This window comes from Pristiophorus japonicus, chromosome 18, assembly GCF_044704955.1.
Source record: "Pristiophorus japonicus isolate sPriJap1 chromosome 18, sPriJap1.hap1, whole genome shotgun sequence".
NCBI classification, from domain to species: Eukaryota; Metazoa; Chordata; class Chondrichthyes; family Pristiophoridae; genus Pristiophorus; species Pristiophorus japonicus.
The window spans coordinates 45973885-45997554 of record NC_091994.1 but is presented as its reverse complement, the minus strand read 5'-3'; the positions used below and the strand labels follow the sequence as shown (position 1 = coordinate 45997554).

Sequence of the window (23670 nt, the reverse complement as noted above, 5' to 3'; positions counted from 1 at the left end):
AACGCTCTGAAGCTTAAAACAATGGGTGACTAAGAGCCACTGTTATCAGCACAACCACCTCCCCATTACATGCTCTGCACCCATGAGCGAATAGAGGAACTGATCACAGAGTGCAGCTACACTCACCAAGTACCTGCTCAACAAAAGACCAACTGGAACAAGAAAACCGTCACCTCTGTGAAAAGAGAAGCTAACCAGCAGAGATAGGAGAAAAAATGAGAAAGAAATAGGGAGGAGGAAACCAGGTAGAGGATATTGAGAGCCCACTTGTTTGATGAGAGCTCAACAATCATTTTCTCTTGACATTTTTACTTAATAGAATTGAAGCTTTCATAGAAAGAGTTCAAAATCCTCTCAACGCAGCTATCTAAACTGTCTAATGAGGCCCTCAAAGTACAACCATTTAATATTCCTTGCTTATCTCTTCTCGATGAACAGTCCATCGAGTGTACTTATGAAAATGGCAATAAAGTGTTGGGAAGAGAAGGTGACCCCGTGCTTGAATCACCATCCACCAACCTCCCCACCCTTCCAAATATCTCTTCCTCCTTCATTTCTCCAACTTTCTTTCCCTCGTTTTCTTCCTCGGATGAGGTGGACGAGACAAGGTGGGATCAGATGAGGTGGGATCTCACCAATGCATGGTAAACCGTGGGCACGAACCATAGTCCCAGCACTTTGTGGCTCAACGCTGGGCGTACGCCAGTACGATTGCACCCAGGGGACAGGGAACAACTTGTAGCACCTGCATATCCCCCACGCACTGAGAAATTGACATCAGTAACTGGCTTGGTGAAGAAGAAGCTTAAGGAACTGGCGCTAAGCGCATTTCAATCAGCTGCTAACTGAGCCCCAACACAGAGAACACTTCCCTGTATAAGAATTGGCCAGTGTTAACCACGCTAGAAAGATATTGAGAACACAGTTCTACACCGATTCTCCAGAATTGTACGGACTTTTCAACAGAGGCATGGAGGATCCCGCTAAGGCTGCTCCACACAGGCAGGAGTTTACACTCTCATCAAACTGTGACGCTCGAGATCTAGCTCAAGGTGATTCAGTTGGGTTGGAGGCCGACACGTGTCCTCCGTAATGGTGGCAGAGGCCATGAATGGAGGCTGCAGCAGCCAGAGAGAAACAGAAACATCCAGTCTCGCCAGATTCCAGGGAATTTCATTCATCTTAGGAAACGCAACAAGGTCAGCCTCACCTCCGATACTTTTACTCCTTCGTTCCCTGTGTGCCACCGCGCCCCCACCCCCTGGCCCAAGGCGTTGACTGTACTCGGATACTATTCCAGAGATGACAGCTACTCTCCGCTGCCTCATCATGTGTGAGCTTTTCGACCATGGGGAACATCACGCCAGAGCCTGACCCTGTCCTCGTTTGACTTTCGTAAACAAATTCCCTTCCGGCAGTGGTCACTGGCGAGCAAAGCAGGGACGGGAAGCCGGGTGGAAGTTTACCCCCTCTCCAGTACCAAAAGAACAGAGGCGAATTGCAGCATCTCAAAAGCTGCCCTGGCTGAAATCCGGACAGAGCCTGAGGCCTAGGCTGTGCAATTAATCCATGGAGAGGGGTGTCAGTGGTGGGGGGGTGGGGCAAGGAGCCCATTTACCTTGGATTTGTTTGAAGATTAGACAGTGAAAGAGCTAGATCGACAGGGACGAATTTTATATAGTCAGTTTTCTTTCGAACAATTCAACTGTAAAAAAAAAACTGCTAGAACACAAGGCTGGATATGCAGACATTAAAAACACAGTAACATACATATCTAATAACTGAAATAATCTATTGATAGTATAGATATGATTCTGCCACCTTAATATATAGAGCAAAGACCTTAACATCACTAGATTTTGTTTAAAAAAATCATTTTAAACACACAATTTAAATTTTTTTCCCCATCAACAAGGTTATTGGTTTCACAAATCATTTTGGCATTGGCACTCTTAAAAGTTATCATGGTCGAGTGCCCTGTCTTGATGCGAAGCCACACAGAGGCATGAAGCATTTCCCTTGGAACACGGGTCATCTGGTCTTCCATGATGGGCTGTGTCTATAATATTTAAACCATTAAAACGCCTGCCAGAAAACCTTCCTTGAGCTGGTTGTGCGGAGGCCAAGGCCTCCTTGGAGAGAGCCCTCGATGCAATGGCAATCACACAGCAAGGCCCTCCAAAAATAAACAAATAAATGACACGGCTTAAAAAATTAAAAGGAAGAGAGAGAAGCTTTCGGGTGGGTGGGGCAGACACTGAGAGACAAATATGGAGCTGTGACTGGCTTTATGACACACACAAAGCTATGATATGCTTTCAGTTGAAGCATATCGAATAGAGAGAGAAATCTTGCTCGATTTAATATAAGTTTTTAAAAAAAAAGAAAACACAAAGAACGGACTGCGACAAAATACCAGACACAAATTAAAAGAAAAAGACGTTTTTTTTTGTTTAAACGGAAAATGAAAAGTTCTGAAAGAAAATGAAAAGGATAAGTAATTAAAACAAAAAATAAATCAAAAAAGAAAAGGTGAAAGATCACCGACTTCCGTCATTCTTACCTCGTATCGGAGTACCACCTGCGAGGATAATATGAATGCAAATAAGATTAAAAAGAAGAGCCGTTAGTTGAAGAAGACAGGCCGCGGGCTTTTTTTGCAGCAGCAGAAGCAGATTTTTAGAAGATAAGATTTCAGACGTATAAACACTTCACTCTTTTTTAAACTGCTGGTGGACCTCCAGTTAAAGGAAGACTGTCCTATCAGGGCAGGTGCCACGTTTGAAGGGAGTGCAGAGCTCCCCGTTTCCATAGCAACGCGGCCTGCAAAACCTGGACTGCAGCAGGATGGTCGCCCACCGAGACGTTCATGGCAAGGTAACTGTCGCCTGGGCGATTGATAGAACTGGGCAAGGGGGGTGCAAGGTGTGACACCACTGGCTGGCGTGAGATACTTGGCCTGGTTTGTACCAGAAGGAGTGCACAAAGTTAGTGCCAGGGAACTGTACCCCAGTGAGAGTCAGTGCCAGGGGAATTGTACCCCAGTCAGTGCAAGGGGAACTGTACCCCAGTGAGAGTCAGTGTCAGAGGAACTGTACCCCAATGAGCCAGTGCCAGGGGAACTATACCCCAGTGAGAGTCAGTGCCAGGGAACTGTACCCCAGTGAGAGACAGTGCCAGGGGAACTGTACCCCAATGAGTCAGTGCCAGAAGGAACTGTACCCCAGTGAGAGTCAGTGCCAGGGGACCCCAGTGAGAGTCAGTGCCAGGGGAACTGTACCCCAGTGAGAGTCAGTGCCAGAGGGAGCTGTACCCCAGTGAGAGTCAGTGCCTTTGGAACTGTGCCCCAGTGAAAGTCAGTGGCAGGGGAACAGTGGCCCAGTGAGTCAGTGCCAGAGGAACTGTAGCCCAATGCGTCAGTGCCAGGGGAACTGTACCCCAGTGCGAGCCAGTGCCAGGGGAACTGTATCCCAATGAGTCAGTGCCAGTGGAACTGTACCCCAGTGAGAGTCAGTGCCAGAGGAACTGTACCCCAGTGAGAGCCAGTGCCAGGGGAACTGTACCCCAGTGAGAGTCAGTGCCAGGGGAACATTACCCCAGTGAGAGCCAGTGCCAGGGGAACTGTACCCCAGTGAGAGCCAGTGCCAGGGGAACTGTACCCCAGTGAGAGCCAGTGCCAAGGGAACTGTACCCCAGTGAGAGTCAGTGCCAGGGGAACTGTACCTCAGTGAGAGTCAGTGCCAAGGGAACTGTACCCCAGTGAGAGTCAGTGCCAGAGGAACCGTACCCCAGTGAGAGTCAGTGCCAGAGGAATGTAGCCCAATGCGTCAGTGCCAGGGGAACTGTACCCCAATGCGTCAGTGTCAGGGGAACTGTACCCCAGTGAGAGCCAGTGCCAGGGGAACTGTACCCCAATGAGTCAGTGCCAGAAGGAACTGTACCCCAGTGAGAGTCAGTGCCAGGGGACCCCAGTGAGAGTCAGTGCCAGGGGAACTGTACCCCAGTGAGAGTCAGTGCCAGAGGGAGCTGTACCCCAGTGAGAGTCAGTGCCTTTGGAACTGTGCCCCAGTGAAAGTCAGTGGCAGGGGAACAGTGGCCCAGTGAGTCAGTGCCAGAGGAACTGTAGCCCAATGCGTCAGTGCCAGGGGAACTGTACCCCAGTGCGAGCCAGTGCCAGAGGAGCTGTACCCCAGTGAGAGCCAGTGCCAGGGGAACTGTACCCCAGTGAGAGTCAGTGCCAGAGGAACAGTACCCCAGTGAGAGCCAGTGCCAGGGGAACTGTACCCCAATGAGTCAGTGCCAGGGGAACTGTACCCCAGTGAGAGTCGGTGCCAGGGGAACTGTACCCTAGTGAGAGTCAGTGCCTTTGGAACTGTGCCCCAGTGAAAGTCAGTGGCAGGGGAACAGTACCCCAGTGAGAGTCAGTGCCAGAGGAACTGTAGCCCAATGCGTCAGTGCCAGGGGAACTGTACCCCAATGAGTCAGTGCCAGGGGAACTGTACCCCAGTGAGAGCCAGTGCCAGGGGAACTGTATCCCAATGAGTCAGTGCCAGTGGAACTGTACCCCAGTGAGAGTCAGTGCCAGAGGAACTGTACCCCAATTAGACAGTGCCAGGGGAACTGTACCCCAGTGAGAGTCAGTGCCAGAGGAACTGTACCCCAGTGAGAGCCAGTGCCCGGGGAACTGTACCCCAATGAGTCAGTGCCAGGGGAACTGTACCCCAGTGAGAGTCGGTGCCAGGGGAACTGTACTTGTGAGAGTCAGTGCCAAGGGAACTGTACCCCAGTGAGAGTCAGTGCCAGAGGAACTGTAGCCCAATGCGTCAGTGCCAGGGGAACTGTACCCCAATGCGTCAGTGTCAGGGGAACTGTACCCCAGTGAGAGCAAGTGCCAGGGGAACTGTACCCCAGTGAGAGTCAGTGTCAGGGGAACTGTACCCCAGTGAGAGTCAGTGCCAGGGGAACTGTACCCCAGTGAGAGTCAGTGCCAAGGGAACTGTAACCCAGTGAGAGTCAGTGCCATGGGAACTGTACCCCTGTGCGAGTCAGTGCCAGGGGAACTGTACCCCAGTGAGAGTCAGTGTCAGAGGAACTGTACCCCAATGAGCCAGTGCCAGGGGAACTATACCCCAGTGAGAGTCAGTGCCAGGGAACTGTACCCCAGTGAGAGACAGTGCCAGGGGAACTGTACCCCAATGAGTCAGTGCCAGAAGGAACTGTACCCCAGTGAGAGTCAGTGCCAGGGGACCCCAGTGAGAGTCAGTGCCAGGGGAACTGTACTCCAGTGAGAGTCAGTGCCAGAGGGAGCTGTACCCCAGTGAGAGTCAGTGCCTTTGGAACTGTGCCCCAGTGAAAGTCAGTGGCAGGGGAACAGTGGCCCAGTGAGTCAGTGCCAGAGGAACTGTAGCCCAATGCGTCAGTGCCAGGGGAACTGTACCCCAGTGCGAGCCAGTGCCAGGGGAACTGTATCCCAATGAGTCAGTGCCAGTGGAACTGTACCCCAGTGAGAGTCAGTGCCAGAGGAACTGTACCCCAGTGAGAGCCAGTGCCAGGGGAACTGTACCCCAGTGAGAGTCAGTGCCAGGGGAACATTACCCCAGTGAGAGCCAGTGCCAGGGGAACTGTACCCCAGTGAGAGCCAGTGCCAGGGGAACTGTACCCCAGTGAGAGCCAGTGCCAAGGGAACTGTACCCCAGTGAGAGTCAGTGCCAGGGGAACTGTACCTCAGTGAGAGTCAGTGCCAAGGGAACTGTACCCCAGTGAGAGTCAGTGCCAGAGGAACCGTACCCCAGTGAGAGTCAGTGCCAGAGGAATGTAGCCCAATGCGTCAGTGCCAGGGGAACTGTACCCCAATGCGTCAGTGTCAGGGGAACTGTACCCCAGTGAGAGCCAGTGCCAGGGGAACTGTACCCCAGTGAGAGTCAGTGCCAGGGAACTGTACCCCAGTGAGAGTCAGTGCCAGGGGAACTGTACCCCAGTGAGAGTCAGTGCCAGGGGAACTGTACCCCAGTGAGAGTCAGTGCCAAGGGAACTGTAACCCAGTGAGAGTCAGTGCCATGGGAACTGTACCCCTGTGCGAGTCAGTGCCAGGGGAACTGTACCCCAGTGAGAGTCAGTGCCAGAGGAACTGTACCCCAGTGAGAGCCAGTGCCAGGGGAACTGTACCCCAGTGAGAGTCAGTGCCAGAGGAACAGTACCCCAGTGAGAGCCAGTGCCAGGGGAACTGTACCCCAATGAGTCAGTGCCAGGGGAACTGTACCCCAGTGAGAGTCGGTGCCAGGGGAACTGTACCCTAGTGAGAGTCAGTGCCTTTGGAACTGTGCCCCAGTGAAAGTCAGTGGCAGGGGAACAGTACCCCAGTGAGAGTCAGTGCCAGAGGAACTGTAGCCCAATGCGTCAGTGCCAGGGGAACTGTACCCCAATGAGTCAGTGCCAGGGGAACTGTACCCCAGTGAGAGCCAGTGCCAGGGGAACTGTATCCCAATGAGTCAGTGCCAGTGGAACTGTACCCCAGTGAGAGTCAGTGCCAGAGGAACTGTACCCCAATTAGACAGTGCCAGGGGAACTGTACCCCAGTGAGAGTCAGTGCCAGAGGAACTGTACCCCAGTGAGAGCCAGTGCCCGGGGAACTGTACCCCAATGAGTCAGTGCCAGGGGAACTGTACCCCAGTGAGAGTCGGTGCCAGGGGAACTGTACCCCAGTGAGAGTCAGTGCCAAGGGAACTGTACCCCAGTGAGAGTCAGTGCCAGAGGAACTGTAGCCCAATGCGTCAGTGCCAGGGGAACTGTACCCCAATGCGTCAGTGTCAGGGGAACTGTACCCCAGTGAGAGCAAGTGCCAGGGGAACTGTACCCCAGTGAGAGTCAGTGTCAGGGGAACTGTAACCCAGTGAGATTCAGTGCCAGGGGAACTGTACCCCAATGAGTCAGTGCCAGGGGAACTGTACCCTAGTGAGAGCCAGTGCCAGGGGAACTGTACCCCAGTGAGAATCAGTGCCTTTGGAACTGTGCCCCAGTGAGAGTCAGTGCCAGGGGAATTGCACCCCAGTGAGAGCCAGTGCCAGGGGAACTGTACCCCAATGAGTCAGTGCCAGGGGAACTGTACCCCAGTGAGAGTCAGTGCCAGGGGAACTGTACCTCAGTGAGAGTCAGTGTCAAGGGAACTGTACCCCAGTGAGAGTCAGTGCCAGAGGAACTGTACCCCAGTGAGAGTCAGTGCCAGAGGAATGTAGCCCAATGCGTCACTGCCAGGGGAACTGTACCCCAATGCGTCAGTGTCAGGGGAACTGTACCCCAGTGAGAGTCAGTGCCAGGGGAACTGTACCCCAATGAGTTAGTGCCAGGGGAACTGTACCCCAGTGAGAGCCAGTGCCAGGGGAACTGTACCCCAGTGAGAGTCAGTGTCAGGGGAACTGTACCCCAGTGAGAGTCAGTGCCAAGGGAACTGTAACCCAGTGAGAGTCAGTGCCAGGGGAACTGTACCCCTGTGCGAGTCAGTGCCAGGGGAACTGTACCCCAGTGAGAGTCAGTGCCAGGGGAACTGTACCCCAATGACTCAGTGCCAGGGGAACTGTACCCCAGTGAGAGCCAGTGCCAGGGGAACTGTACCCCAGTGAGAGCCAGTGCCAGGGGAACTGTACCCCAGTGAGAGTCAGTGCCAGGGGAACTGTACCCCAGTGAGAGTCAGTGCCAGGGGAACTGTACCCCAATGAGTTAGTGCCAGGGGAACTGTACCCCAGTGAGAGCCAGTGCCAGGGGAACTGTACCCCAGTGAGAGTCAGTGTCAGGGGAACTGTACCCCAGTGAGAGTCAGTGCCATGGGAACTGTAACCCAGTGAGAGTCAGTGCCAGGGGAACTGTACCCCAATGAGTCAGTGCCAGGGGAACTGTAACCCAGTGAGAGCCAGTGCCAGGGGAACTGTACCCCAGTGAGAGTCAGTGCCAGAGGAACTGTCCGAGGATTTGCAGACACTGAAGATGCTGCATTTGTCTTCTCCCATTCTATTCACTGAAACATTTCCCCCTTCTCTCCTAAAAGCTTAGACTTATTCTGGGATTAGGCTCTGTGGGTACCAATCACCCTCTGGTTCTGCTACCTCGTCCAAGCGTGGCATGGGGGGAGTCATCGCAGCTGAGCCTGACGGAGCCTGTCCTTCCCGGACATTCACACACACTCCCTTTCCATTAATGATCATTGGATGGTGATCAGGAACCCTGGCTCAATTGTCCTCCTCCCTCTCCCTGGTTTGTGAGAGCTACCCTGCGTCATCTTAGGGGCATCATAACTATTGTCAGAATCAATGCACTAAAGGGAAAGGGAGAGAGGGAAACCAGCCAGGCTCCCTGATCCTGTGCTTGTGTGTGTGGGAGGGATGTTGTCGGGTGAAGATAGGATTAGACTCCATGCCGTCATGGCCTCCCACAGCCAAATAGTCTGCCGATGCACGCTGTTTCGGCTCACACCTGATGAGTGGAGCCTTGGGCAAGCTTCTGTACCTTCACGAGAGGAAGGAAAGAAACTGGGGGCAGATAGATTTAACTGTATGTGCAGTTCTCCCTCTTTACAACAGGACACTTGGAAATGGGGGGAAAGGGTGGGAGGGGGATCACAATTTTCAACTGGAGTTAGAGCAGGAGAAACTCCAGTATACTCATGATCAGAATTAAACAGAAGGGAATGCATGGCGGAATGCAGCAAAGGAGCTCCAGCTAATTGTAATTTTAATTAGTTACATTTTTCCAATTAAATCTGAAATGCACTGACATCTAGCTTAATCTTCACTTTCCAAATACAGGCAGATGATTTTGGAGCTTACTTTGAGCCTAGCTGAGCTGATTCAGAGCGATTCTTTCATGCAGTCAGTGGATCAACTACAAAGCAACGGGTGAATTAACATCCGCTGTATTTGATCCGTGACTGCATTGAACAGCAGACACTGCCACGCAAGTTTTGCAGCTTCAGGTCTGCGAAGAATAGATTTATCAGTTGCTCAGAAATTTTCAGGAGCTAGGCAAAAATTGAGTTACACCCAGAATAGCGGCGGGCTTTCATCAAAAAGAGAGCTGCTTTCATTGGGTTTTGCTGTTTGGGCCCATTGCGAATGGGCCAGAAGATGAGAGGGGTTGATTGGCATCCTATCTGCTTTCGGCACGAGATTACCACAGCTATATTTCAGAAACTGGCCACTAGTTGGCGCTGGAGTGCAGCCCGGGGTACATTCTCCCTCCGGTCATCTGGTGGAAGCGCCAGGTTTCCAGTCAAGATGTGGGAGGAAAAAGGGCGGGCCTGTGTCCTTCTGACACTGAGCTGACTATTTTGGGCGCATGGCGCAACTTGTTATGAGCCTCAATTTTTAAACACTGGTCTGATCTGTTTGAATTCTTTTGGTTGGGTGTTACCACATTTCCGAGATGAGTAAGACTGTTCTTACAGCCTGATGGAGCTCAAGCTGTCTCGCCAACCCTTCAGGATTGGCCTGGAGATTCCTGGAATTGAAGGGTCATCTCCTGTGAGCAACCCTGGGGAAAATCATAGGGTCTTCTATTAGTTCTAAAAATATTGGAGATGGTGGGAAAAAAACTGTTTGACTCACAGCCAAAAATCATCCAGTTGGGTGATAAAGATTTCTTTTGTTCTCAATTGGCGTAGAAAGGCAGTGCGTCGTGAGATTGGGTGACCAATGGCAGGAGTGTGGGGGCAGAGCAGTTGGAGGCAGGAGGTCATGTGTTGAGACCTCCAGGAATACATACAAGCAGAGTTGGCAACTCTAAACTCAAGTCAGGTTTAGAAGATCTTTGGGACTCTGATCCCTCCCGTTTTGAGCGGACCTTCGATTCCCAGATGCTTCACTCCTGCGCTGGGAGCCTATACTCCAGAGGAAGTTGCACTGTCGGTCAGCAAGACAGTGCCGTTGCAATCCAATTTCCTGCACCTGTGACTGACAGTGAAAGTCGCTCGGCTTGTAAAGTCTCCAAAAGCATACCACACGGTGCTAACGAAATACACCATGAACCTGCAGATTCCTTCCAGGCTGAATCTGGATCGGGTGCGTACCCAAGGTCCAGATTCATCCTGGTGCTTCCTCCCACAATGCACTGTGTGCGTGTCACTGACAGAGGACCTCCCAACTCCTCGCCCGAATCTGCCTAGCGACGTGGAAAAGGCCAGGGGGCGAAAAGTACACGTGTTATATTCCAGGATTTGCAAGGCTATGTGAAAAGAGCAGGGGAGTGGGAGCAATTGGACAGCTCTTTTTAAACAGCTGGCACAGGCACGATGGACCAAATGGCCACCTTCTGTGCTGTAAGATTCTATGATTCAGGCACTGGACCCACACTAATCTGAGAACTTCTGGTTCCATGGAGCATCGTGATGTACATTCAAATAATGTAACCATGGGACCGAAGTCGCTCCTCTCATCGCCACTCCCATCACCAAATGGCCGTGACCAGCTACCATGCAAAACTATTCCACTAGGCGAGTCCGACATTGCTCTGGTTGGATAGTTTACAACATTTTCAGAAGTCAAAACTTCTATTTTTTTGACTCCTCTTTGAGAGTGTGGCACAATCTTCCTTTAACAGGTGACAGGTCCTCTGGCTACCAGCAAGGTGGCACAATTTCAGGCAACACTTTACCACATTCCTAAAATCCGGCACATCCAAACGCTTGGTGTCTTGGATACAGAGTTCCAATGGGTCACGGAATTTGATTGTTCGGTAGCCATTTTGGAAGGGGGATGGATCTCTGTCTATACCCTGGGGTACACACACTGCGGTACATGTCATATACCCACAGCCCCCCCCTCTCCGTGCCTTTGCTCAGCGGCCTTCCTTTCCTTCTCAGGCAGGTTGGCGGGACTCTGGCTCGCCAAAGACCAAGATCAACAGTGATCTGTGGTCACCCGACAGACTATATTGGGGAAGGGGTTGTGGGGGGGGGGGGGGTGCGGGGGGAGAGGATTCACGGCACCCTTTCTCCAAAAGGAGTAACTCCCACTTTGCAGGATTACTCCGAAACCTACTCCCATAAAACAGCAGCCAGGTCGTGAGTTAATGGGCGACTGAGGATTCCAGTTTGGGAGGGAGACACACTGCACCTTTGAGCCACTTGATTGGCCAAAGCAGGGTTTTCCTCCACTCCCCTCACCCCAATATGAGTATTTAAACTACAGGGCTATTATTTCTCACTGAAACATTATGACAGGGAATTCTAATTTGAGTTAAAGGATATTTAAGACCTAATTTCCAAACAGAACATATTCTCTCTTAATAAGGACAACTTGCACTAAACGTCTTTGTTCAAAATGCAGCTAAAATAATTATCTAGGGGCTTTTTAAAAAATAACTTTTGTGCTCATCACAGCGAGGGGTGTCAGCACTGGGAAAAAGAACCAGTTCCCTTTTAGAGGCAGTAGTATCTGCACCAAGCAATCCCAGGTCAGGTGCAGCACCATCGGATGCAGAGTAAAGCTCCCTCTCCTCTGCCCCAACAATGTGCCTCAGCCCTCAACCTCAAAAGAGCACCTCTTATTGCACCAATCTCTCGCGTTCCTTTCCTTTGCTAGCTAATCAGGCATTTGTAGTTAACAAGCACATAAGTTGACTTAAAATTGACCGAAATGCTTTAATCTAGTTATTGGTGGGCATGGTGCCATGGCACAAATCTGCCCCTACTTTGGCACTAAGTTAGCATTCTCACTCAGAGGAGCAATAGAAGGCTGGTCTTCGAACTGAAATGTGCCACACGACCTGCTCTCATGGCTCTGCAGGTTTATCCAGTGAGCAACTGAGCCATTCAGATCTTTTCCAGCAGCGTTGACTCCTTGCTGGGGTATGGTGATGTGGCACCAATTGCCGTCCCGTACTTCACCTACATAGCCATTATTGATGAGTGCATCTAGATAGTGAGTGCCAACAGGCCATTTGACCGCAGAGGGCATCATTGCAGATCCTCACCGGACATCCACATGTGCGTACTTCCAGCAGGGTCCCTGCAGGGCAATCAGGAAAGGGAGCTCCGATTGAAATGCCCCTCCTTGTCCCACTGTAGCGCCCCTATGACCGCCCTACTTGAGATAAGTAAATTGACCACAGACAGCGGGTGGAGGTGGCATCAAACATGGGACGTTCCTGGTCTGAATGGGTCAGCTACTCACGGGATAAAGCTGCTGAGCCATTGGAGCAGGCATGGTGGCACATTCCAGTTCCAAGAGTGGCCATCTTATTGCTCCTCTGAGGGGCAATGCCACCTTAGTGACAAAGTGAGGGGGAGTTTCGTGCCCCTTAACTAGATTAAGGCATTTTGGTCTATTTTAAGTCAACTGTAGCACTTGTCAATTAAACGTGCCTGATCAGCAGTGGAGCGTGTTCCCAGTAGATTAGCCCAATGGGACACCAACTCCACGAGGCCTGTCTGGGGCAACACTCAAATACAGGATGTGATATTCTACACTGACATCACTTCCTGCCGGTTCAAGAAAAGAAACACAACAACACCCAACTTCAACATCAAAATAAAATAAAATATATAGATAAAGGGGAAACCATCCCTTTCCAAAATTGTCGGATTCAGGTTGCTACCAATTCCAGAATGTGCCAAGCTGCAGCCTGAAAGTGTGCTGAGTTTCGAAAGGGAGTGGGGTGTTAATCTGTTAGGGTTATTAGGTACAGTTACAGTTAATAAAGCAGGTTGTTAGCTATTAGGAGAGCACCTATATGTGATGGTGTGGGCACTGAAAGCTAAGATTAATTAAAGGGGAGGGAGGGGTGGGGAGGAAAGGGCAGTCAGAGTATACCTTTAAGAGTGTTCCACGGTTTATTATCTATCAGAAGCTTTAGATACTGGAAGGAGTTTCACATCCAATGCAACAAGCAGGTCCTGAATGGAAATACCTGCCTGCTGTGTCTCTGACTGCAGGATCAACCAGTCCTACATGTGACTTCGTGAAGGGCCACCGAGCATTTCCGTCACCCCCAATTCTGACAGTTTCAACAAAAACTTCCCGTCTCCTCCCCCTTGAATGGGCACGGGGTTTTCACGGTGGGAGGTGCGAGGAGAGAGGGGGAAACGTGAGGGGTGGGCATAGGGAGGGAGATTGAATGGGTGAGCGGCGGGCACAGCGCAATAGGAGTGAGAGCAACAGGGTGAGGGGGTGGGCATTCAGGATTGGAGGAGAGCGATCGAAAGGTGAGCGGTGGGCACGACATTAGGAGAGAGATTGAAAGGTTGAGTGGTTGGCACTCAGGAAAAGAGGGACGGGCAGGAAGAGGAGAGTAGGAAATTAGATTCCCCACCTCCTGGAGATTTGAGGAAGGCTGTGTTATTTAAACCTTCGCATTTCAAACAGGAGCTTCCTCAGTGGGTGAGCCCTCAGAGGGAATTGTTGAGTTTACGAGCAGGAAAGCGGTGTTTAAAAATAAATGAAAGCCCGCTGGTGAAAGCAGCTTGCTTGTGCTTTAACCTTCGCACTGAAGCAGCTTTTGACTCGAGGGGGCTCGGAATTCCTGAAAGGGTTTCCTTCCCTCACCACATCGGGGATGGACCTGTTATTTAAAACTCCAAATGTATTCCAGTGACGCGGAATCCCACCCTCTCTCGTCGGTGAAGGTCGAGAAGAGGCTGTCAAGGTGTGGTCCGCGAAGGCAACGCGGGAGGCCATGGAGACAGGTGAGGAGTCCGGAGCAGCAGAGGGGATTGGGCCGGGTAGGGGTGGTGCAGACCTCCAGAATGTTTCGTTTTAAAGAAGCTAGACGTACCTCAAATTAAATTTAAGAATAGATTAAATGAAAAAACAAAACTTACCTGCTGGAAAGAATAAAATCAAAAATGGTGGGTGAAGCTGGCTGACCCCGTGCCCAGAGCCCCTAGTGCTGGGAGGATTGCGACTGCACGCTAGAGACTCACGCATTCCTAGTCACTTGTTGCAGTTCGGTGATCAGATTAACATTGCAATTCCTATTAGAGCACCTCCAGCTGGTGTTACAGGGAAGCATCACCACTACTGTGGACTTCTGAACACAAGAATCTCCATAGGAACGTTGACAGAGGATTTTTCAATAGAATGCATGACCCATGCACTGATTTTAATATATTATAAATATTTAAAAATATTGATGGATAGATTTCACTTAATATAAATGCTTATCCCTCTGGCCGATCAGCGATGAATGAGAACTGTAGAGTGCGGAGTTCTTACTGATGAGTACCTAGTATAATCTCCTGACTCACTATATTACAAAGGTGACTACACTTCAAAAGTACTTCATTGGCTGTAAAGTATATGTTGGTAGTTTATAGAAATATCGAGAAGCAGCTTGCAAGGTTTGGGCAGTGCGGCCTTGAGAAGCTCCTAACTCACAGAAATCCTTCAGTTCGCATCTTTGTAGCTATTGTGCGAAGTGAAGGAACTTCTCCTTCTTAGGGCCCTTTCATCCACCTTTATCTACTCAGAACTTCATCACCCTTCCCTTCAATTTAGTCCCGTCCTCTGCTGAAGGTAGGGCTTGATTACATCGGCTCAGACTTCCCTCTGATAGCTTACCCAAGAGGCCACTCATCATACCTGGGCCTCGACATTGAGGCCCAAAGTCTCCGATCGACATAATTTTAACACTGGCGGTAACCACTTTAAAATAATGCCGATCGCAAAGCCCAGGCTTGAGGTTCATCGGGTTATCCTGATGTGTGGGGAACCACAGCCAAGCCTGGTCACATGATGGACAGATGGGGATGGAGGAGACAATATTGTTCAATCAGCTACTCAAGTGATTGAATCTGCACTGGTGCCTGGCTGCCCAGTGTTCTACTTTCCAACGAGAGTCACTGGGCAAGAGTGGGAACTCCCGCTGCTTATTCCCGACTGTACCACCCCGACTGTGGGCAAACCTGGGCCCATCCTGCTCTGTATGGTTACAAGGGTATTTATCCGCCAGTCACTGAGGTAGCTAGCTTACTTGAGGGAAATAATTTACAACCCTGTATTAATGGCAACTTCAATAACCGAAATGGTCCCAGGGTGAGTATAACAATTTATAGAGGTTGTTAAAATTAAGCATGGTTGATCCTAAGCCAAGACATGACCGCATTAAGGAAAGGTATCTGTATGGGTTAGATGTGGAACTCCAAAAGACTACAATGGATGCAGATAACTGGTATAGTTCAAAAGGGTGGAGCATGAAGAATTCCTAAGGGATTCGGGTAAAATCGGTTGCTAGGTTATGGGCAGGGTTGTCTGATGGGGTTTAAAACAACAACAATCTTGTGTAGGTCGGTTGGGTAGGACCAGCGGGGGTTTGTTTTAACAGTTAGTAAAATGCAAGCATGCATTTTAAGCTATTTGTGACATTAGTCTGGAGAGGGTTTTGTGAATTAGGCTTCGAAGCCAAATACTTACCAAAGGATTCTTTAAGGTTAAGAAACAGAAAGAAAGAAAACATTATAGAAGACATTACAGTCATTGTTATGTAACATTAAAAAGCTTTAGACTTAAAAGTTTTACTTAGGTTCAAACACATTAGAAGAAAGAGGTTAATTCAATTCACTGTCATCTTATTTAAATGATTATTCGTATATTATTATTTTTTTGTTAATATAAAGAGCAACATTCATTCACAAAATAGCAAGGATAGACCAGTTGCTAAAGTCAAAGTTCAAAGCCATGGTAATAGAGGTCCTTGAACCTTTTGGGGAAGTCAATCATGTGAAGGATTAAGTGCAGCTCACCGCAGGATGTGAGGTTTAGATTAAACATTTTTACGTTAGTTCCTTTTTTAAAATATGTTTTATTTTAGACTTAGTATACAAGTTAAAGAATTCGACCGGTCAGGTATTTTTTTGGTACCATGTTCACTGAAGTTCTTGAGACAACTTGTTCACTTTGCCAATGGTTCCACTGGGTTAAAATGGCTGCCGCCTTCTCACCTACACATACCACAACCAGCAAGGACAGCATAAAAGCTTCATGGGAGTTTCCCAATCCCAACGATTACTTTCAATTTGACACATTGGTCACAGAATGGAATCCCAAATGTAAAAAAATAAGAGAGAGAGAAAAGAAAAACAAGAAGAAAATGAAACAAAAAAATAAATAAATGGAGGTTACAGGAGGCCCAGGGAGGAAGAGCCACTTCAAAGAATATAATGAAAGGAATTGGAGATACAGTCACAGCAGTGAGCAGCGTGAATCAAAGAAAGCTCTACGCACAGGACAGACAGACAGAATGACAAGCTATGAGGACGTCACAAACATCAACAGCAGTAACAGCTACACAAAGGTCTTTTGGTTCCACCTTTTTCTTTTAAAGAAGCAGATTAATCATTTTTGGAATTGTCAGTAATATTTTGTTTTTTTTCCGGCCCCTACCTGACCGCAACTGTTTGATGCGTGTACTGGAGCTCGGGTCGACAGGCAGGAAGTCTTTGAACCAGGTGATCTCGGGATCTGGGTTTCCGCTGGCTGCGCACAGCATGGTCGCTGTTCGGGTGCGCTCCACCACCTTCAGCTGGGGGCCCATGTCGATGTTGGGGAAGCCGGAAGGCAGCTGGTCCTCTGCGAGCAAACAGTGGAGAGGGAAGACAATTGGGAAAAAACTCAAAACTAGTTTACATTTGGCCTGAAAAGGAAAGTCCCCCCAAATTGTCAATCCATTTTCCTTAAATTGCGTTGGGACCAAAAAAGACTGGAAGTATTAATTAATGGGCTCATTGACTCAATTTATGAATGCAGACCCCCGTGTGTAAATTAACCTCTTACCTGCCCCTACAGCGAACAGCGAACAGCACCACACAGGTTGGCAGCAGTGGGTCGGCAGACTCCAAAATCCAGTAAGATTGGCTAATTCGCCATCTTGACTGAAAACCGTATCTGCGTTTCAAGAGTCAACCTGGGATTCCCCCCTTTTGACGTACAATGCCTTGAGAGGAACTTTATAGGGCACAATCTATACATTGGAAGATTGACAAGAGTAGCAGAGATACAGCATACCTGTCACATGTTGTGAAGAATTGGCTTTTTACGTTGTAGAATTCTACACAGATCCTCCATGCTTGGCTAGAATTGTACAGAATCCAATAGTGCGCTGTTCCAAGGATGGAAAAAGACGGTGATTCTGAGGGAGAGGTTTTTTTTCTTTCCCCCACTTATTTTAAGAATTCTCCCTTCCACCATTTCCCTCCCCGCCCATTGTCTTCCTTTCTGGTTCCACAGGCGTGGCTTAACCTTTCGTACCTTCTCCAAGTGGCCACTATTCGTGCATGAGCTTAGACAGAGTGTGCAGGGGGCTATTCTACCGGGGGGGGGTGGGGAGGGGGAGGGGGAGGGGCGCTAGTACAGCTGAGCCTGATTCTGTCCTTGTCCTTGTCCGACATCCACACAAGCACATTTTGCAGAAGGAGCTTGCTTGGCATCAATCAGCAGCAGGAATCCATCTGACTAAGGCCAATTGTAATGCTCATTCAGGAATGGAAAAAAGACGTCGTTTTTGAGGGAGAGTTTTTCTCATTGGTGGATCAATCCAAAAACAGATCCCCACATACCAGCACCGTGAGATATGTGCAAATTAGTGGAAAGCTAGGTTTAAAACGTGTGGTCCATGAGGCTTCATGGTACACATCTCTGAGACTCACAAAGACAAAATATTGGTACATAAGAACATAAGAAATAGGAGCAGGAGTAGGCCATACGGCCCCTCGAGCCTGCTCCGCCATTTAATACAATCATGGCTGATCTGATCATGGACTCGGGTCCACTTTCCTGCCCGCTCCCCATAACCCCTTATCCCCTTATCTGTTAAGAAACTGTCTATCTCTGTCTTAAATTTATTTAATGTCCCAGCTTCCACAGCTCTCTGAGGCAGCGAATTCCACAGATTTACAACCCTCTGAGAGAAGAAATTCCTCCTCATCTCAGTTTTAAATGGGCGGCCCCTTATTCTAAGATCATGCCCTCTAGTTCTAGTCTCCCCTATCAGTGGAAACATCCTCTCTGCATCCATCTTATCAAGCCCCCTCATAATCTTATATGTTTCGATAAGATCACCTCTGATTCTTCTGAACTCCAATTGAGTAGAGGCCCAACCTACTCAACCTTTCCTCATAAGTCAACCCCCTCATCTCCGGAATCAACCGAGTGAACCTTCCCTGAATTGCCTCCAAAGCAATCAATTCAACAATCTGCTGATTAGATCCTGAGCCCAATTGATATCCTTCCCTCCCTTTCTGCCACATCTTACAAGAGCTGCTCTCCTCCCTTTCAGTCACAAAGCAATGTGCAGAGCCCCGAGCTAGCCCGAGGTACGACTTGCACGCCACATGGTTACTTCCGTACCACTTTTATTCTTCACTTACCCCCCTTATGGAAAGGAGGAGTGTCGAGTTCCTGCCCGCCCCCCCCCCCCCCATTGCCCACCATGGGGCAGTCTGGAGAGCAGTGGGTTAATAATTATTATGCCACTTTTTCTTTTACTGCGAACTGGCTCTTAGTTTGCATTCGGCATGGCCATTTAAGTCATATAAAAAAGAAAAATGTCTTGAATAAAGCTCATCCCAAAGAAGTAGGTAAATCTTTCAAAGACCTGCCCGACATGCCATCAATTAGAGCAGATCGTGGCAATACACATTCGTCTCTGCAAAACCTATTTAACTTCATAATCCTCTCCTCTGTCACATTGTACAAATTAGTGCCTGCATGAGGTTATGGAAATAACTGATTTGAAATCATTCAGGATGGAAGTAGGACTGATTCACCGACCTGACTGTTCCCAGAAGCAGCTTCAAATCCACATATTTAATTAATGACCAGTTCCCAGAGTGAAAAATCTACATGAAAATAAGATTACCATTTTTCTGTTTAATTAGAAAAGTACTAAAACGGCAGTAATACTGGAGAGAAAGCTGTCGACACAGAGAGAGAAAAATATATTGACAGAGAGAAAAACAGATAAAGAAATTTGGAGAACAGTAGGGAAAATAGACAAAGACAGATAGATAGATGGAGAAATAGGCAGAGAGAGCAAGAGCACGAGATCACCAGGTACACACACACAGACAGAGAGACAGACAGACAGAGCCTGTCGGAGACAGATAGACTGAGAGACACACAGACAGAGAGAAGACACAGCCACAGGCAGGCAGGGAGAGAGAGAATAGGGGGGAAATAGATACAGAAAACAGGAGAGGAAGAAAAATAAGTGTGCTGGTGAAGGAGAAAGCCTCAACATTTCTGCCAGTGGTAATAGCAAATGCAGCTCAATATTTTAGCGAGACACTAACTGGCGGATGCAGGAGTGATAAATATTCATCTGCTGAATGCCAACAATAATTTCTAAGTATCAGAGAAAGGACAGAAACAAGGAAGAGAGTGTGTGAGAGAGAGAGAGAGAGAGTTAGGTAATAGATGGTCTAGCTGGCCCTACAGAAGGGCAAAATAAATGAGAGAATTTCCCAGCTGCCTGGCAAAGCAGGACTCTAATTCACAAACCACACCACTATCTTCTGCCTTCCATCTCCTCACCCCATGATTTCTATGGGAATAGTGTTGCTAAGTCAGCAGAGTACCAGGGGTCAGAAAGTCACGCACGTACTGTCTGTCTGGCTGATGTGTGGTCAACCAGCCCTCCTCCGAAAACACGGCTTCTCATTTTGACACAGGCACAGTTATATTGGCACAGCGGTGTTCTGTTACAAGTCCATTCTCATCAATTCAGTGCTTACTAGTTCAATGCCTTGAATACAGGTGTGGTGAAACAGCATAATGAGCCTGGCATGACCCTTTCAATCCAAACCTGCACTGCCCATGGTTCACTAACATGGCGCTTTCCACCTTCTCACCGTGACTAGGTTGTTTGTGTTTGGGCCCTAAACTCTGGAACTCCCTCCCTAAACCACTCCGCCTCACCACCCGATCGCTTGTTCATGAAGTTGCTCCTTAAAACCTATTTCTTTGACCAAGCTGTTGGTCACCTGTCCAACTGCCTCCTTCTTTGGCTCTGTGTCAATTTTTGTCTGACCACACTTCTGTGAAGCACCTCGGGACATTTTTATAACGTTAAAGGTGCTATATAAATGCAAGTTACTGTTGTTGTGGTGGTTGTTGTGCCCACTTCCAGAGAGTATGCAAGCATGGTGATGCTACGAACTATGTATAGCCAAACAGTAAAGTACAAGTCGGTGAAAGTTCCACTCTGGTAAGGCACAACCTTGAGTACTCTGTCCATTCTGGGCACTGAGACATAAGGTAGACACTGAAACACTGAAGGTGGTGCAGAGAAGAACCATGAGGTTGATCCATGCGTCAAAGGATTGAACTGTCAGAAGAGACTGGAGAAACTCAGGATTTTCATTCTTGAAAAGAGGTGATGGAGAGAGACCTCACTGAGGTAAATTATAATCAACTTGCATTTACAGAGCATTCTCTCGGCAATGTCTCAAAGCACTTCACATACCTAAATAACTGTGAAGCGCTGGGGCCTTTGCGATTCGAACATACAAAAAGAAAAGGAGGGACAAAGGTCTCGGCCCAAAAGGAAATGTCCTCTTCACCCAGGAACCTACCAAGTTCCCTTTTAAAAGGCTGCAGCTAGCTATCCCCTGCATTCAGTAGCAGGTGATTATCTGTGAAAATAAATACTTTCTGGGATTTGGCCTGACTCTTTGCCTCAGGATTTTACATTATGCCCTCCCGTCCTACCATCCTTATCCAACTCAAATAACCTATCTAACCGGACTGAAACCATAACCGTCATCATTTTAAGAACCTAAATCATATCTCTCTAAGCCAGCGTTTCTTTAAATAGCCCGTACTCTTGGAACCTATCCTTATAACTAAGAGCCCAGTTCAGTCACCCTCCTCTGCACCTTCTCCCAGAGCCTCAATATCATTAGCTATGTAAAATTGGGCAACATTTTAGAACTAGTGAGATCATTAGCAAATTAGCCTGTTTTTTTTTGGTGATCTTGATTGCGAGAAGAACACTAGATGGAAGAACAGTACATGTTCAGCTGACCGCCCTGTACAAGAGCTTTTAAAAAATTCATTCTCGGAATGTGGCGCTGGCAAGGCTGGGATTTATTGCCCATCCCTACTTGCTTTGAGAAGGTAGTGGTGAACCTTCGCCTTGAACCACGATAGCTCATGTGGTAAAGTTGCTCTCACAATGCTATTGGGTGGAGAGTTCCAGGATTTTGACCCAGCGACATTAAAGGGAACGGCGATATTTCCAAGTCAAGATGGTGTGTGCAGGGATTTCTGCAGTGTATCCTGTAGCTAGGGCACACTGCAGCCACGGTACACCCATGGTGGATGTTAACTCTGTCGCCAAAATCCACAAATATGGGCTTTGGGTCAAGACTTGATTCACATCGTCCGTGGCGTTCTCACTATAGAACAGTTTAGCAACACTCACTGTCTAGACTCATACATAGAAGTTACAAAATGGAAACAAACCATTCGTCCAGCCAGTCCATGTTTGCATTTTCCGTCTAAATGAGCTAAAAGTTCTAATGACATCCTGTTCCCATATCCCTTTATCCCCTTTTACTTCATCCACCTATCCAATCTAATCTGGAATGTGGCTATAGTTTCTGCTTCAAACACTTATTTCAGAATAAGGGATCACCCATTTAAAACTGAGATGAGGAGGAATTTCTTCTCTCAGAGGGTTGTAAATCTGTGGAATTTACTACCCCAGAGAGCTGTGGAGGCTGGGTCTTTGAGATAAGGTGGAGATAAGACAGAATTTTGAATGATAAGGGAGTAAAGGGTTAAGGGGAGCGGGGAGGGAAGTGGAGCTGAGCCCATGATCAGATCAGCCATGATCTTATTAAAGGTTGGAGCGGGCTCGAGGGGCCAAATGGCCTACTCCTGCTCCTATTTCTTATGTTCTTATCCTGGAAGGGAATTCCACAACCTTCTTCCTTCTCAAAAGCTTCAATGTCCTTCCTATACTGTGTAGCCCAGTACTGCACAGTCAGGCCTTATTAAGGTTTTCTATTGGCTCATCATTGCCGGTTGGCTTTACTATTCTATACTTCATGATAAAACCTAGAATTCCATTAGTTTGTTGTTTTATCAACTGAAGGCCTGTGAACCTGTAGCCCCAAATCCCTCTTCTCTTTCATGTATAGTGTGGCCAGTTGGGTGAGGTTCCAGAAGATGGCTTTCCCCCAAAAGAAGTCAACGCCTTCAGGAGAGATTGGGAGAAAACGAAGGTTGACAAGCTCCTCTTTATTTATCTACAGCTTCCGCAATCAACCTTCAAATAGTTTTCAGCAGCACTCCCTTGAGCTTGACCTTCATCTTAAAGAGGTTTTGCCATCTTGCAAAAATGTTTGCCAAATTATTTTTTTTTCAATGGAAAGAGGGAAAAGACTACAGTTCTTTTTCTCAGGGTGTGTCATACTCAAAGTACTCAACGCTGTACTATGTCCCAATTTGTATGACTGCATTGCGTGCATTCAAGTGAAATAAAGATTGTCCTTTCTCGAAGATTATGTGGCCTCTTTAACTGGTTGTTCAAGTACAGACACACATCTTGCTGTCCGAGTAATGTGGTCTTGTATAAAATTCTGGTTAATCTCAACATGCCGATCGGGGGTATACTTGATACCTGCCCCTGTCAGGCTAGCCTCCATCCCTGTACAGATCCTATATTCAGCAGCTGAGTTAGGAGGAGAGGCAGCAGAAGCCGGGATTGTTCACATTGGTGAAGAGAAGGCTCAAAGATCTTAGTTAAATATTCAGGATCCGAAAGGCAAGATAAACAAGTTTAAAATAGTCATAGTTTCTTCAAAAGGGCATAGCCTAAAATTTAGAAGAGGGAGGGCGAAGAGACAGTTTAGGTATAACTGCTTTACATCGAGGGCAATGTACGTTTGGGTTGATCTGCCAAGGGAAGCAGTGGGAACAAATTCAAGAGAGTTGGAAAAGTACCTGCGAAAACTTTGAAGTGAGCGTACGAGAGGTGTGCTGGGATATTATGTTTCCTAGACACTGGGTCCAACCAGATGAACCATCATGGGCTTTCCCAGTCATGTAGAGTCCTCTGGCCCTATTGTACTTGGCTAGGAGTTTGATGGCAATCCATGATGGATTTCCACCTTTTATAATGAAGCATCACCACATTCAAGCTATCTACTAACAGGCCAGGTTCCTGTTTCCAGCAGCTCCTTCATGGGGCAGCGCGCCATCCCCGCTGAAAGGAGCACTTGGCTGTTGCCTGCACTTTAATTAGTTTCTTGGCCCCAATTCCAATACAGAGCCTGCTGGAGACGGCATTGTATCCACAGAACAGAGTTCACAGCACACAAAAAACAGGCCTAATTTATCACTTTCGGAGAGGGGAGCAGAGGCTGAAGGCATGATGAATGAATGTTATATAGCCTATGAAAACAGTAGTGTCAAAGGAACAGGACAAATAGTCTTTGGCATGGCCAGCCTTAAAACAGAGAGACGTAGACATTAATATCACAACGAGAAGCAGGTAAGGTTTACACATTTGCATTCGTTCGTGTGTTTGCTTTTTGAACATTCATGTCTGTCTTGCAAGGGGCATAATCCTCTTGTACCCAAGACTTGCAAACAGCAGTCGCACGCTCCCATACTGGCACAATGATCCTGTCCTCTAGACTGCGAGTGTTAATCACAAGTTTGGTAACGGCACACTTACAAGCCT

At 48.2% G+C, this 23670-nt stretch overlaps 1 protein-coding gene and 1 long non-coding RNA gene across 19 annotated transcripts in view; one reads left to right on the top strand and one right to left on the bottom strand.

The window, feature by feature from the left end:
* The window catches only part of LOC139228683 (receptor-type tyrosine-protein phosphatase S-like), a 592821-nt gene that overhangs the window by 292320 nt on the left and 276831 nt on the right, over positions 1 to 23670 (bottom strand). For 17 of the 18 annotated variants that reach the window (XM_070859924.1, XM_070859930.1, XM_070859927.1 and 14 more), the window contains exon 5: positions 16365 to 16550. In XM_070859924.1, coding sequence (XP_070716025.1) covers positions 16365 to 16550 — 186 coding nt within the window. Of the gene's footprint in view, positions 1 to 2563; positions 2582 to 15395; positions 15405 to 16364; positions 16551 to 23670 lie in introns of all 18 variants that reach the window. The other variant, XM_070859939.1, reaches the window with a different exon arrangement.
* LOC139228686 (uncharacterized) lies at positions 2694 to 22422 on the top strand. Its single transcript, XR_011587600.1, has 3 exons — positions 2694 to 2877; positions 13576 to 13669; positions 22124 to 22422. It is a non-coding gene; the product is annotated as an uncharacterized lncRNA (long non-coding RNA).